General features: G+C 36.6%; 1 protein-coding gene across 10 annotated transcripts in view; it reads left to right on the plus strand.

The window, feature by feature from the left end:
- Positions 1–16970, plus strand: part of tutl (turtle) — a 327343-nt gene that overhangs the window by 239252 nt on the left and 71121 nt on the right. For all 10 annotated transcript variants that reach the window (XM_065357958.1, XM_065357962.1, XM_065357963.1 and 7 more), the window contains one exon: positions 14395–14569. In XM_065357958.1, coding sequence (XP_065214030.1) covers positions 14449–14569 — 121 coding nt within the window. In that variant the 5' untranslated portion in view covers positions 14395–14448. The remainder of the gene's footprint in view (positions 1–14394; positions 14570–16970) is intronic.

Raw genomic sequence — 16970 nt, forward strand, 5'->3', positions numbered from 1 at the left:
GTGACTTCATTTTACTCTTTATCTCGACAAAATAATCTCAAAGCTGGTACCGAGGATTTTGGCCTTCTTTGGTGCGCTTGCTTGCATATACTATATGAGAACTACACATGGTGCGAGCACTTTACTTTAGGATGAAAACGACCGAAACGGTTTGGCAGCTTGAAAGAAAGATGAAGTACGAGTAATTCGCTTAAGGCCATTTGAACCTATAGTGCGTTTATGCGGTAGGCCTGTGCAGCGAGATCAAAAGTGCTGACGACGTTGTGCCGAGCTCGTAAAAAATCAAATTCAGATTGGCACGTTTGCCGGAGGCTGCCAACTCCACTACGGCGGTGTGGTTAGTTGCAGTCGTCGTGGGTGGAGGACGGAGGTACAGTACAGGCTAACGTAAGAGAGGAGCAATAAGCAGGAATTTTTGTCGAGGGTGCCGATGACGACGACGACGACGTACTACATACTAACTTACTACTATACGTACGTGTATGTGGAAGAGTGGCGGCCTGGTGCGGGGTGTATATGCATAACAGATTCGACACGCGTAAGAAAATGCTCCCTTTTCTTTGAATTACGTAATAGCAACGTTGCCTGCTCGTTTGCGTATTATTTAAAATTCTATCGAAGCTCTCGACGTGTGCGTGTGCATACCTACCGCACTGTCGGCGTGTTGGAAAAACGGGCTGAAGGGGAAAACACCCGTGAAAATAAGAAATAATTAATCGGACGAATTTACGATGAAGGTGTGCTTGTGCTGGTTGTGCCTGTGCTTGTGCAGCGTTTATAGCGAGTTACGGATGCGAAAATATAAAGCAGGTCTCGGCGGAACGAAGGTATTCGCTAGAATACCAGATGAACTTCGAGGTTTAAATTGGAAAAGAATACGTGAAATAATCATCAGGTATGTGCGGAATTGGCGTATACTTGTGTCGGTGCGAGTGATAGATGTTTACGTAGGTGTGATTTTCATTCGTGTGTGGCTATGTTTTTGAGATGACCGAAAGTTCAGATGAAAAAATGTAAAAACAATTTGGTCATTGTGTTAGCTAATTTTGAGCCATCTTGTGAGTTTCTGTTTGGAAAACGGGGTTGGTTTTTCCTGGATTCGGGTTGTTTTCTTTAGTGGAGTGACATTTTCTGTTGGTGATATTTAGTTTCACGTACTTAGTTTTCCTACAGATGAGATTCTGAGTTTGATGTTCAGTGAATTATGAGAGTACAATGTAACGAAGAAGTGATCAAATTATAATTTATATATAATAGCTCATACAGTCAATGTGTCTGAGCTATAGTTAGTAGGCAATCAGTCATTGAAAAACAATAAATGATGCCTTACCTCATGTTTAGGTGATCATTCTAAGGTTTTAGATTTTGTAAAATTGCATTCTTGGACTTGTCATCTGAATTTTATTCTCAAGTTTTAATGGGAGGCGGATGAAAGATTCGCGAGTGGCTCAAATTAATCACAGTGAACTATTATCGGTGCATTTTGCAGTACTGCTTTTTAGAAATTCATTTTTCAAAGATGTAAAATTGAACATAATTAGTGGCATTGGCATTTATGCTACAAAAAATGATTCTAATAAAAAATGTCACAATTTGGTGAAGATTTGAATTATGGAGCTGAGATCGTGGGTTGAGCTTTGAAAAAATCTCCAATACTGGTCAAAAAAAATTCACGTCCTTAAGAAGGGTTTATTACAAAAAATATCATCGTAGTCATTTTTCTAGCCCCTCTTTTCTCCCACGCTCAGATGAGTCCCCCCCCCCCCCTTATATTCAAAATATCGATATTGCAAAACGAAAACGCTCAAGTCAACGTATGTACTATTATAAACAAGAATTTGTATGAAGACCGAGTGCATTATGTAAGTAAGTACATACTTACCTATGAAATTAATTTTCAAAAAAATTCAACGGTTCATTCCTATCGCACTGGACGTGTCTTCTAAAGCTTCATGAAGTAAAATTAATTCCTAGAAGGGAACTTATTAAATTAGGAATAATCATAGATGAGAACGAAACTTGGATAGCTAGGTCGAAAAAAGAGTTGAAAATTCGAATTCTTCAATTTTCAGCTGCCGAAGTGTTGAAGTGAAGTTGATTTTTCGATTTTTGACGAATTTTTTGAAGTTTTTGTTATTGTTCCACGAGTAGGCTAATACTCTATTGCATCATCGTCATGTTTGTTAGACAGCTGTAATTTACTCGTTTTTGGATTCTGAACATTTTCTAAATGATCAACAATGAACTGATGTTGACATGAAGGCTGTACTACAACATAGTTATTCACCGGAAATATCGTTCGGGAAGGGTTGTGATGAGAAATCTTCCACAATATATTGGCATAAATTAGTACTTATAAATTGTACAGTTTCTTCGACCTGTTCCATTGGTGGATCTATTTCGTTTTGATGTGATTCAACTTCTGTCATATCAACGCTGATATCATTCATGTTCTTGTTAGAGTTGATTTCATTCGCGAAGTTAATACATAGATGATTCTACGTTACGGTTCATGGAGCAAAATTTCGGCGTTTTGAATCTAAATTTTCTACTGTGTATCATCCAACGTGGAAAAACATATCTTCCCACCATATTATGAACTTCAGCAGTTTAAATTTTGGGCGAAGGGTGTGGGTTTAATGCAGGGTCGACTGATACCACTGTTCTCAGTATTCAATAATTTTTTGAATTTATTAATAAACAGAAGAAAAAAATTATTTACTGACCAAGGTCTCGAAATCAGTTAATCATGCATAATTGGTGATTTGGATTAGCTGCCATAACTACCTATGTTGCACTAATATTTCTGGCTTTCTGATTGGTCGGTGGTTATGGGGATATTCTGATTACACCAAACTTTTTCATTGTGTAGCCAGGTACCCAAAATGCCTTATTTTACTCGTACATTGATCTTATGAGACAAACATTAAACGAAATTTCCCAGAGCTTCGGATGCATAGAATGGGATCAAATTGGAAATACTTGATTTTTAAAACGATCACAAGAAAGAGTCCTATGCATGAATTAATAGATTGAATAGTTTTCAAAAAAATGCAGTTTGAAGAAATGTTGGATTTTTCATAAAAAGTTCAAACTGCATTTTTTCTGAAACTATTCAATGTATTGACAAATGCACGCGTAAGATTCTTGTAATTGTCTTGAAAAATATTTGAGCTCATTCTATGTATCCAAGGGTTATGGAAAATTTCGTTGAAGTTTGGCAGGCAAATTGATAGACTGCAATGTATTGAGAATATACCCCTCGAGGATTAACGAGTTAGGGTACTAAACGTCCTGCATGGCATCATGTTTTTCTGTGCATTTCATTTTTACATCAACTAAACAGTTGAAATTTGAAGGAAAATTGAAAATCTAAAGAAATCAAAGCAGAAACTCTGTTGGAATCAGCGAATAACTGATGGCTTTTTACATTATTATTAAATTGCATACGAGTATGCCTAATATAATAATTATTCAATTTTTATTAACCAGTTTTAGCTCAAATAAGTCGTCGTCGTCGTTTCCTTATAAGCGGTAGGCCTGTTGGCCTGTCTGCTATGGTGTGGAACTTGCTGAGGATGAGTCTGAGGTATCAGTGAGTTTCTCCCTTGGTCTTCCTCTGCATCCTCTTACATTCCAGTTTCCGAATTGGTATTTTCTTTTGTTTGCGTGCGTTTTCATTTTAACCAGGGGTTCACCCTTAGAGCATGTAGCTATACTGATGTATACATATAGAGAAATCGATAATGGAAATTTTTCCAGCCAAACATCGAAAAGTTATCGAGGGATCAGATCGCATTTGCGCAAGCGTCAGTAATCAACTTTAAATAACACAAATGAACAGCTGATAACACACTTGTTGATGAAATAGAAATACCAACAGAGACATGTGCATTTCCATTTTTGGCGATTTTTTGAGAATCCAAAATTGGTCATCCTGTATGCCTTGAAAAAAAAAACAAGCATCTGAGCCATTCTGTAGTCCACAGCGCCATGGTTGAGTTCTCCGAAGTGTTGGAATTTCTTCAGGAAAAGCAGAAATTGTTTGGGAAGCTAAAAATCGAGTTGTAGCTTATTCTATACCCAGTTTAACGACTTTATCGACATTTCAGCAAATTTCCAGGCAGACATCTCCAGTTTGTTTTTTTTTTGTCCGTGCCTACTTGTATTATGAAAAATATGAAGAATGGGAAATTTCTCACTATAAAATCACACGCGAGATGTACTTACGCCTGGAAATCAGCCTAAATGTGGATAAACTCGTTAATTTGGTCGAGTATTAGTCACAACTCGATTTTTAGTTTACCCAATTGATTTTTCGATCTGATTCTTGAGAAATTTAAAAATTCTAAAGCAATTGAAAATTGCGCTGAAAACTCCAAAACGACCGAAAACAGTGAAATTCTTGCCGGGAGAGTTGAAAGTGTATTTATGTAGTTTTAGGACTAATTTTTATTATCTCTATTATTCATATTTTCTTTAGAAAAAAAACATAAATTTTAAATTTGAAAAAATATGTACCAAAAAATTGAACTCTTTTTCGAAAAACCGAAATGTGGACTTTTCTGTCTTTCCAAAACGTGATAAAATACCCTGGTTTTTGGAAGGTTTGGGAATATTGGAATTCTCCCACTATTGTAGGTATTTAATTTATATAATGAGGTAGATCGCACAAAAAAAAATTTGATTGATTTTGACCAAATTCAGCAGAGACCTACATTTTGAGTTGAAAGTTACTCAGAGAATTTTTAGTCTCGAAGATGCCCCTGGAGAGAATAAATGAAAATCGAACAATTTTTTCAAGTTTCTGGCTATTTTTCTACATTTTTTTAAATAGGCAGTAATGACCGAAGAATTGGCACTACCACGTTCCAAAATATTTCCCCAGTTTGGGAATGATGTCTTTCAATATTTTTGCTAAATTAATGCGAAATATTTGCAAAAAAAATTCAATACTTTAATTAATCCGATAATAAGCAATTTGCAAATATTCAACCACTCAGTAGACCCCTAAAAGTAGTCTTTGATTTGGACGGCAGTGCTGAATCTTAATTACTTTCATTTGAGATTAAGGTATTTTTCCCAACACCGGTTGTACAGCGAAAAGAGGTGAAAAAAACACGATTTTTCAAAAATGTTTCATCTTTGAGGGCTCATTTCTCCTCCTCTCCTCCAATCCAAGCACTTCCGGATCTGAAATTTATTTGAGTAATTTTCAACTCAAAATGAAGGTTTACGTTGAATTTGCTCAAAATTTTCCGTCTTTTTTTTGACGATGCATTTTTTTAATTTACAATCTACAGTGTAGAAACAAAATTTTCCTTCCACGTGAAGTTTTTTCGAGTCCTTTAAAATCTATACCCTTTACCTACTATTCTAGTACTGAAAAAAAAAACGAGAATGAATTATTCAATCCTTTGCAGATTTTGAAAAGCATCTTTTTGATGTAATTTTTCTACAAATTTCTGCATTGCTTTTTTTATCTACTCTTGATGACAAGTTGAAAACTACTTACATTTTCTATTTTTTTTTTAAACTAAGTATTCTACTGAGCCTGTTGATCAATGTGTGCTTGAAATTCATCCAATCATCTTTTATTTTCATTTCCGACTCTTTCCTAGCTTAATTTCGTCTTCGTAAAGCAAAAAAGTCAGAGACGAGAAGCCAAAATGCACGAATAGGAAATCTTCTATTCCAATTTCATGTAGAACACAGTAGAAAATAATAGACGATGTTGGCGATAGCTCGCGTCTAAACGAATTAAAAATTACATCGCAGCAGACAGAATGAAAAATGCATTTGTTCTCGTTTCGAGAGTAGAGCTGAGAGCTAAGAGCTGTGCGTGAAAAGGAAAATCAGCTCCTGCTCCTGCTCTTCGCGAACATTCGTCGGTTTCGCAGTTCGCTTTGTAAATAATTCCTCGTTTTCTTCGGCACACCGGAGGCGTTATACTCGTACAATACGAGAAAAACGAGAATATAAGTAAGTACCTAAGTATAGCATTCTCACGCCTGGTAGTATTTTTACTCAGAACGCGCGAATATTTAACGCGAAGAAGGGGGCGAAAAAAGCCCCAGGAAATATCAGGCAACTAGGCAGATGAGAGAATCCGGACGAGGAAAAAAAAATTGTCATTCTGCGACACATTTTGGCGCGAGTCGCGTCGGCGATGGCTTATTTATAGTTGTTGCGAGTAATCTATACCCGTAGAGATTACTCGCGATATACGAGGCTCGACATCGTCGGTGTCGGTGTCGAGATAATTTTTCTTAATCAAAATTTATACCGGGTTAGGCGATTAATGTACGAGAATAATGAAAAGCTCGACGAGGCGTGTGCTCGGTGGTGGTTTTTTTTTCACCTCCATTTTCTCTGTTGCCTTTGCCTCTGTGTCTCGCTGCCTGCCTGGTGCTTCTGTGCCATCTTTTTTACCCTATAATACCGCGACAAAGCCGCCTTTTTCGCTCGACTCGCATTGCCGAGTTATTTTTTTGTCATTCGTTTTCTCGCGAGGCACACGCTACACGAAAGAAAATATTACGAATTCGACGATGATGAAGACGAAGACGAAGACGGCAGTATAGCTTCGATATCGAATCCTATCCAAAATTCTACGTGTATTGCGAATGAGAAAGAACACGCGAATCGTAGCGGCGCGGAGGCGGATAATCGATGCACGAAATATTTATAAACGGAGTAGAAAATTTTCGTATGTGAAAAAAAGTCGACGTCACGTGACGGCTTATATAAATTATACGCTTCAATTATGCCTCTTTCTCTGCATCATCGTCGTAGACGTTCGTTCGTACTCGTATATATATGGAACCAAAGCTCGACGAAGGGGGAATCAGGGGGCCACGGCGTAGAATACAAATGCATAAAGTATACGTACGTACGCGTTTTGAAAAATAATCATTTATATGAAAAAAATTTCTTTCCAACCACGAATATTTGATAGATAGTCTATTTGAGGCGGGTAAATTTTATCTATTCGTTTTGTACGTATTTCTATAAAAATGTGTCTCCGCGAGTGAAGAAGAGGAGAAAAAAAAATGGAGAAAATTTCCTCAGCTATCATAAATCATAAGTTGAAACCTGCGAATGCAAAACGTCGTATACTCGTTCGTATATTTCTTGCCTCACAACAACAGCGTCAACAGCAGCGTTGGCAGAAAGCTAACCAAACATTAGACACGATATCGGAAGAACGAGGAAGCTGTGGAACGATGAACGAGAACGAGCCCATCTAAAGCTCGCTCAAGGCGGGAGAGAAGGGGCTGATGGAAGTTAAAATATTGAAATTCGCCGCATCTCTTTGAGAGAGCGAATAAAAAAAAACACTCGAAATGGCAAACACAGCTCCCGGATTCGGAGCAAGGAACCGAGGACAAAGAAACCAGCGAGTAGAAAAATGGAAAAATATCAGCCTCGAAGGTGTCATCATTTGGAAAAAAAATAGCTCGCTAAGATTTAATTTATGTTTACGTCTAAGGTTGTGCTTTTGATTTGATGTTAAAACGAACGCGCTATTGCGAGAGAAGGAAACCACATAGGAGGGGAAATTGTTGGTATTCATCTTTACAATGTACGAGTATACTAAGGCGAAAAGGATCCTACTTTTTTTTTACCCTCTGTGACGAAATTTTCAATGCTAATGAACGACGCGCGGATTTATTATTTACGTACGCGAATTCCACCGACGTGAAGGGGTATCGAGGGGGGGGGGGATTGGAGCTCGATTCAGTTGGTGTATTTTTTTCCACAGATTCGTGCGTCGTGTATTTTCGATGGTTAGCTCGTTGTTGTTGACGATGGCGATGAATAGAAGAGAGAAAAGTACAGAATGTGAATTTTTGCCTGTGCGATAATTGGAGCCGAACTGAACCGATGCTGCCTATTCTTATGGCCGTTTTCCGATCCATTAACTCGGCAGCATCGAGTCGAGAATCGAACCAGGCTATCGGCGCAAATCGTTTGATATCGAGATTTGTCGACTACTATACTGCGAGTTGGTGGATATACTCGACTCGTACATATGTAGATGAAGAAACGACGCGGGCGGATACCTATATGTACAAGTTCGATATCGCAGGGTGTAATTTTTAACCCCCCTCTTCGCTGCGGTATCATCACACAGCTCTCAATAGCATCGATGGTTTGGCTTTTAGGCGTGTTAAAAGCTCCCATGTATAGGTATATGGAAATCGTACTCGTACTACATATACGCAAAATGCGAAACGAAATGCCTCCCCCATGTACTCCCCTGCACCGTCGATAAGTTGCGTTGTGATTGGTATATGGTAATGAGCAAACGAGTACGCACGTAGAAGGGTTTAAAAGCTTCGTTGAGAGGTATTTTGGACTAGAGAGTGACGATAAAACGAAACGCCGACGCCGCCCGACCAAGATTATAATGATTGGGAAATTGTTCGCGATGGTTTTTTTCCTCTCTTGGATCGTGTAGTATTTGATGACGAGATTGACAAGGTGAGCAGAGGGATAAAGTGGATTTTCGATTTTGCAGCTTTGTGGTTATCATTTTTGCATGCTTGTGTGAGAGGAGTATTCTTTTGTCGATTTTTTTTGTACAGGTGTTTGGCTGTACTGTGGTATTTTTTTGTGTTTTGGTTCGAGGTTGAGGTTTCATTTTTTTTTGTGTACGTGTGGGATGATTATTATGGTGGGGTATTCGATATTTTCATCCTGCTGACTGGTGAGTCGACTGTAGATGATTCTGAGCTATTCTAAAGTTGATAGAAATATTTTTAAAATTCCAGGATGTTTTCATTTGTCATATTTTTGATGAAGGGAACTTGCAACGTAAGTTTTTCCAAAATATTCAGAAATATTTTCCCGCGTTTTTCCAACCCATTTCTCGAGTCATTCCACCTCTTCTTAACCCCCCCCCCCCTGCAAAAAAAAGATCACAGGCCAATATAAGATGGATTACACTAAAATTCGATATTTTCAAAGAATCATAATTTTCGAATTGAAAAAGTAGATAACCTTACTTGCTGTAATGTTTACTATGTATATCTTCGCTTATTTTTGTCTTTGAAAAACCTTGATAGAAGAAAAATCAAAAGATGAAAAATGCGCACTAAGATTTCGATTATTTCGGAAAATTTTTATTTCCTCAAACATCAAATTTACTCCTCTCCCTACTTCTCCCCAGACACGTCAAAAATCATCGACTTCAAAATCCTTTTCAAAAAGAAGTGTCGAAATCGATTCAAAAACCTAATGAAACACAATGCATGGAGCTCAATGTCTTTAGAGCCATTTGGTTTTATTGTGGAACTAGAAATAATCTCCTCCTACAACATTGGTTACAATTTTTTCATCACCAGTGGCGGACTGGGTCGGTTGAGAACTCCTGGCGGATGCACCGAATGAGGCCCTCAAGATTTTATCCCCTCTCCTTGAGAATCTTTCTAGTTCTGTTTTTTCTTAGGTTCGAATACTTGAACGGATTTGGATGTTGTGCAATTGATTTTTGTTTTTGTCTTCTTATTAAATTCCGCAAAAATTTGTCAACCTGACATGAACAAAACTAGAAGTGGGGGGGGGGGGCGAAAAATTTGCCCTGTGAAAAAAATACCAATTTTGCCGAATAACATGACGAGTTTTTAGAGTGAAGTACAAAATGAAATTACAATTTTGCCAATTGAGATGATTCGCATGAGGGTTTCTAAAAAATTGTTATTTTCCCTGGAGTTTGAAATTTTTACCCGGGCTACTTTTTGAAGGTCAAATCTAAGAGTTGAAAGACAAAAACCAAAATTTTGCCAAAATAACTTGAAAAGCTGAAATTTGGTATGTGTCCTATTTTCGACTTCTCAGATCGGTTGGAAACGGTTCCAGACCGTTTTGAGCTGTTCTAGAGCCTCCAGCAGATTTTTGGAAGTTGAAATTTTTATACCAAGTTTCATCCAATTGAGTTAAAAAGGCTGAAATTTACTTTACATTTCAATTTCAACTTGCGGAGAGTCAGTTGGAGGTTGTTTCGAGTCGTTCTGGAGCCTCCAGCTAAATCTTGGAAATTCCAGATTTTTAAAAAGTGCTCATTTCTTGCTAAAAATTCTAAAAATTGTGGTTTCTCGCAAAAAATTTCAAAAAGGCTGATTTTCTCTTCAAAAATTCCAAGTCTCCCTTTTTTTGTAGGGATTGTCAAAAATGGAAAAAAGTAGCGTTTTTTGCCTGTAGTTGCCAAAAAGTCTCGCTTTTTGCTGAAATTGTAAAAGTGTTGATTTTCTAAAAAATTGACAAAAGTCTCGCTTTTTAATAAAATTGTTGAATAATCACATTTTCCCCCAAAAAATTGAGCACCCCAAAGTTCGGATTTATTTGTCAAAAATTACCAAAAAAATCATCACTTTTTTGCCGATAATTACCAAAAAATTTGTTTCTGCTGAAATTGTGGCAGTGTTCTCTTTTAACAGAAATTTTCGCTTTTCAGCAAAATTTTTGCTTCAACCACCTTCCCCGTTCCCTTCTCCTCAACATAAAAATTACCCATAAGTCACGTTTTTTTGCCAAAAATTTCTATTAGCATTAGCTTGTTTACATTGTTTACCAATGTACTGTGTGTGTACTGTGTACCTATGACAATGCTATGATGCTGATATGTACCATAGTATTCGAACTCAGCTTCTCAGTAGCTGCGTAATAGTACTTATTTTGTCGAGCTATGCAGTTTATGTAAAATGTGGAAATGCGTGTACAAAATGATGAAATATTATGCATACCATACCTTCAGTGTACCTACTAATGTATACCATAAACCTATGTCCATGTGCCTTTGAACAAACAGCCTGGGCGATTTTATATGAGAGCTGCGAAGGTGTATTTACTCGTAGTTGATAAAAGGTGCCTACGATGTGACATTAATGTTCCCTAATAGCGAATATTTTCTCTAAAAGGTTTAGTTTTCATATTTATGACGGGTGTTGGAATTTGACCTATCTCACAAAGAGAATGAGTATGGTGGAAAAAAAAATGTGGGATTGATTTTTATATTTATGCTGTTAGAATCAATAAAAATAAGAAGTTCCTTACTGTTGTATTAAAAATTCAAATTCAATTGTATTTCTTCATCCGATATTGGGTCGTCTGGAGTTTTTCAAGGAGGAGGGCAAAATCAGATTTTCAAGTACGAAAAATGAAAATTTTGAAGTAATTTTCTGCAACTTTTTCGGAATGTGTCAGAAAGTTTCTCGAAAAAAATGGTCCAAAAAGCGAAAAAAACCTCCATTTTTGCAAGTTTTATTTTGAATTTTCAATCGCAAGGAGGGAATGATGGCTCCTTTAGTCCTCCTTGGCTGCGTCACCGAGTTTTGAGGCCTCTGAGCAATGGTCCTGAAGACTGGAGACCCCTCTTCGAGAGAGTAAAATAAGGATTCACCTCACGTTTTTGAGGTTGTGGATTGGAAATTTCGTAGGCTATCCAAAAAAAAATTAAAGCGAGGTGAGGTTGGTGAGATTGTCAATTTTTGAGGGAGCACTTCAGCACTCTCTCTGAAAAGTTTGAAATTTGAAAAAAAAATACAAAGGTGTGATGAGTTTAATGGGGCATTTTTGAGGTGTCTATCTTAAGAAAAAAGTGTAGGTATGTTTTTGTAGTCCACCTCACAAATAAGGACTTCGATAAAAGTTTTTCCAGCAAGGAAATTTTCTGGAGTGTTACTTTCAGATTTTGACGCGTTTAAACTGGATTGAAAAAACCTGTCCAAAAACTTCAGGAGGCAAGTTTTCTGCACCTGTAGTTGATTTTTCGATGCATTAAAAATTTTTCGAATTTTGATACGAAGAAATAGGTAATACCGTGTAAAAATACGTTTTTAGCTGATAGCTCGACGAGCGTTGGAATGTATTGAAAATTTGATGAAACATTAGAGGCAGGACATTTTATTGTCTACAAAATTTTTCCTCGTGAATTTTTTCATAAAATGTTGACTTTTCTCCTACATTCCAAAGTTTTTCAAAATTCAACTTCTAATGACAGAAGAATACAAAAAAAAATATTATTGTGCGTTCGAAGGTGCCTGGAGGAGGAGCGAAAGGAGTCCATAACTTTCTGATGAATTTTTTCAACTGCAGATTGCATTAAGAGGACACCATCTTTTGGGACCGTTGATTATCAGCTCCTTACTGATGAAACTTGCAATTATTATCATATGTTTTTGCCATTTTAATGAAAAATAAGTATCTTACAAATGAAATACCCATCTCAACTGCCAAAAAAATTCTGAACCAGGCAACGCTTAATTGAAAAAGCATTCTGAAATATGTACCACCCAAACTTTCAGGTTCTGAAGTTCATTTTTCAATTTTTAGCCCATTTTTAAAAAATAATTTTGAAAAAAAAATAAAATCAATCAAAATCAAAATTTTACCAAATTAACTTGAATTACTGAAATTTGGCATACATTCTATTTTCGACTTCTCAAATCAATTGGATACGGTTTTGATCTGTTTTAAGCGGTTCTGGAGCCTCCAGCAAATTTTTACAAAATTTCACGTTTTACTCAATGAAGTGAAAAGAAGAAATTCACTTTGCAACCTAATTTCAACATCACGAGTCAGTTAGAAACGGCTTCAAGAACTTTTTGAAACCGACTGCCATCGACTTACCATGTTGAAGTTATAGCCCAACGTAAATTTTAGGTGACCAATTTCTTGGGTAAAATTTTGTGAAAATTCCAACTTTTAAAAATCTGCTGAGAGCTCCAGAACTGCTCCAAAACAATTTCTAAAAACCATTTCGTCGATTCGGGCGGTCCAAAATGGGATAAACATACGAGCAAGTTTCAGTGTTCTGGTCCAATTTGGTTGAATTTTGATTTTTTTCATTTTTTGTCCCAAATTTTATTTTTTAACTTCACCTTAGCTTATTCCACTGAAGTGAAATCCACTTACAAAATTATGAAGTATTTTTGCATAGATATTGTCTTGGTCATGTACATTTTCGTCATTCTTGTTTAAGAGATCCTTCAGCGAGCGTAGCAAGAAAAATTAATATTTTGGCATTTGTGTTAATTAAGCTGCATAATGGGCACTTTGCAGGCGTTACACCACTTGATAGCACACCCTGCATAAAATATTACATATGTACCTATTTCTGGTATATCTGTAGCGAGGCGTTGAGACTTTATCTCCAATAAGTCGACACTCACAGCTGTACGTATGATTGCTCTGTGCATGTACTATCTCTCTTTATCAAAAATATATCGTTGATGTGTTCATTTTCTCGTTTCTCCTGCCCTCGAATACGTTTGTACTTCGCTTCAAATCGCACAATGTCGAATGTTGCAAACATTTCAATGTGTTAAAAAGACGTTCATTCAATGCTATACGTCGAGAGAGAAAAAAAAACAGAAATACTAAGAAGAGATACCTCAATTTCTCGAGCCACGTTGGCGAACATTTTAATGAATAGGTCGAATTAACGTCGTCGTCGTTGTCGTAGAACACCATAGAGAGTGAACAGAAGTCGACGAAGAACTAGAACAGTGTCGAGATTTAATTAGTAGGTACTTTTGGATTGAGTGCAAAAGGGATGAGTAGGTAAAAGAGACACAAAATGAATCGAAAGTTGAAACGTCGTCGGCGTCGTCGACGATAAGGTAGCGCGAGGAAGTGAAAAAAATTTCTTAACGAGCTTATTTCACGAGAACTGGGCCCGGTTCGTCTCTTATAGTACATAGAACAGGCGATGAAGTTGGTAAAGTAAAATGAATTTTTAGTCGCGTATCAAAACTAATTAAAAGTAAAGATTGACAAGTGCGGGGGCGAGTGGCATAGTTACAAAAGAGCGAGTATGTTTTTGTTAGATACTTTGTTGGGTGTAATTTTAAAGCAGGCTTTTATAGAGTGTCGAGAGTTTGCCGAACGTATAACGAATATAAAAACCGTCCAAACAATACGACACGAGCTCGAGAGAAAGGAAAAAAAGCTTCTTTAATTATTTTACGAGTGTGTGAAGACAAATGTTTTTTATGTCGCTAGCAGCGAAATTCAATATAGAGAAAAAAATAACAAAATAACACGGCTCTCCGGAGTTGAAGGAATTTTCGCCTTTCGCCGGTAAAATGGGTTTGTTTTATGTCGCGTTATACAGATTACATCTAAGTACTCATTGACGTGACGGAATTTTTTTTCCTAGCTCGCAGATTCGCGAGGTAGTTTGGTTTTTTTTTTTTCATCCGACGAATTTAATGGTAGAGAAAAATAGAATTTTGCAAAGCGTCGTCGACGACGTGACATTTTCAGGTCGTAAGAGTATACTGTGTCGCGTAAGGTACCTCTACCGATGGTATCGTTTTAATTTTTTTACCCTGTATATTATTTGAAATTTTATTTTACCTTTTTCTTTTTCTTTCTGTGTGTTCGCAGATGACAGTAAAAAAGACGAAGGCCATAGTCTAACGAAGATATGGGCAAAGAGGAATGGGCTTGCGTTTGGACTTGGATCACGCATCATCGCTAACCATAGCTTCGTTTATTATTCCTTTCATCTGTTCTACCTATACATCTTTCTTCGTTGCTTTCGTACTGGCCATATCTTCTAGTAAGTTTACATTGAGGCTGAAAAGCGTTCTAAGAAGGTGGTGGGTAATTGGGTAGTATTTAGAAATTAGAGCAGAGAAATGATGAAGATAATTCTGAAGTGGAATTGGGCAAGGGTATGTTGACCTGTGAATAGGGAGTCTAATCGTGTTACCAACATAGTAGGGGTTTGTTTTTTGGTCGAAGGATTTGTAAATTTTGCTACCAGTATTATTAAATAATGTGATGCAAGTATAAATTTCATTGCAACTGTCATACTGGGTGTTCTATTGAAGGTGTTGAATCATTTTCCTTGCAATACAGCAACTGAAACTACAGAAGTGTTGATTGTTTTGCCGATCCAAACTATTAAAGGGGCTGAATCATGAGGTATTTGGTATTAATTCTTGAAAGTGAAATAACTACTTGCATTTTCAGGCAAATTGAATGATGATTACGGCAAAGGGAATTTCATTGGGCAGACCGAAAAGGTTCTCTTCAGTGTCAGCCCAACATCAAAATTATTTAAAGGAGATGTGTTTGTTTGAAATTTTAGTATTATATTATAAAGGAGTTGGTCGATCAACTTTGAATAAGTTTGACCCTTCAACATGTTGTGTAGCTGGCAACCCAATCAACATTGGTGTTGTTTGGGTTACCTTATTGGCAGGTGAAGTATTTCATGCCTCGAATAGGATACTTGGTATGGTTATTAGGATGGATCGTTGGAAAAAAATGGCGGGAGAATTTTAACTAAATTCTACAGAGACCTTCCATTTCGAGTTGAAAGTGACTGAGAGAAAATTTTAGCCCGAAATTGCCCCTTGAGGGAATACATGGGTCCTCAAAGAGGAAACATTTTTGAAACAATCGTGGTTTTTTCGCTCTGGCCTCAACCCAACCTGTATTGAGAGACGTGGCCAAGTTCTTAAAGATAGTATTTTGAGATTCTGCGTTGACTGGGCCATTTTTGTCGAAATCCAAGACCACTTTTAGGGTTCTACTGAGCGATTGAAAATCTGAAAATTGCTTATTTTCAATTGGATAAATTCGTGTTTCGAAATGTTTTTCATTTCAAATATTTCGCATTACTTGAGGCAAAAACACCAGAAGAGAATATCATTTCTGATTCTCACCCATCAGCGTTGCAAAAATGAAATGATTTTGTTTTTCGTTTCCGTTTTGGATTATGAAGAAGTTAAGTTTTCGTTACATCGAGTTTTGTAATTCCTTCACTTACTCTTAGACGATTTCTAGTCTCACTCAGGATAAAGCAGAGATGGCTTTAACCTTTCAGCACTAACTTCGGTGGGAGGTGCTGACAACATTACCTACTTGAGAAATACAGCATGCATCAAGGGAAACCAGCTTTGTGAATACGAAATCTTTTCGTTTTCGTTTTTGTTTAGTTATATGTTTTGTTTGGTTGCTAAAAATAACGTTCTCGTTTTGTTTAACGTATTCTTTCGTTATTCATTATTTTCCTCAAATTTGACCGATTTATCTGATTTTAAAATAAATTCGAGGAAAAGATACGAAAAATATATAGGAAATCGATCATTTATCCCTTTAAATTGTTCTCAAAATTTTTTTGTCATCTCGAAGTTCAAACCCCATTTTTGAGCATTTTTGAGAACTATTTCTTGTGTTTGAAAAAGACAATATGAATAACGAAATAAAACCTTACAACATATTCAAAGTTTTAGTTCAACGTTATGTTAACGAAAATAATAGGTACATATCATTTAGTTTAGTTTTTCGGTTTCAATAAAATAAAATAACGTTTTCATAACGCTGAGGGAAACCTCAACTTACGAGATACCCAGCAGTCACGATTAGAAAAGTCTTTGTTTTTCCTTTGTATTCCAAGAACAGTTCCCAATACGACTTCATCTCTGCTCATAAATTTTGTAGAGTAACATCTTCGGATAACAAATCTTCATTTTTTTCCCTACTAATTTGACTCATCCTCTATTTTTCTGTTGATTTTTATTGATGTGTAATTCACGTTCTCAGTAGTTTTCTACTTTTTTCTTCATTATTGTTATTCAAAACAAATTTTCAGCATTTGTTTTTCGACGTTTATCACTACTCACTAAATCAACGTTTTTGCAACGCTGCTGAATCTAGGGAAATATTTTAGAGTACAGTGATGCCAATTTTCTGGTAATTATAGCTGATTTTGAAAAAACTTGGTTTTTTGAAATTGGCAATAATGAACAAAAAATTGGCAACGCTGCATTCCAAAATGGTTTTTTAGTTTTTGAAATGATATCTCAACTTGTTTTAAATTAATGCGAAACACGAATTTTCCCAAAAACAAACGATTTGAAAATTTTCAACTGCTCAGTAGAATCCTAAAAGTGGTCTTGGATTTTGACGACAATGGTTTATGTAGGTCGACGCAGAATCTTGAATAATGT

Source organism: Planococcus citri, chromosome 3 (assembly GCF_950023065.1).
Source record: "Planococcus citri chromosome 3, ihPlaCitr1.1, whole genome shotgun sequence".
Taxonomy (NCBI): Eukaryota; Metazoa; Arthropoda; class Insecta; order Hemiptera; family Pseudococcidae; genus Planococcus; species Planococcus citri.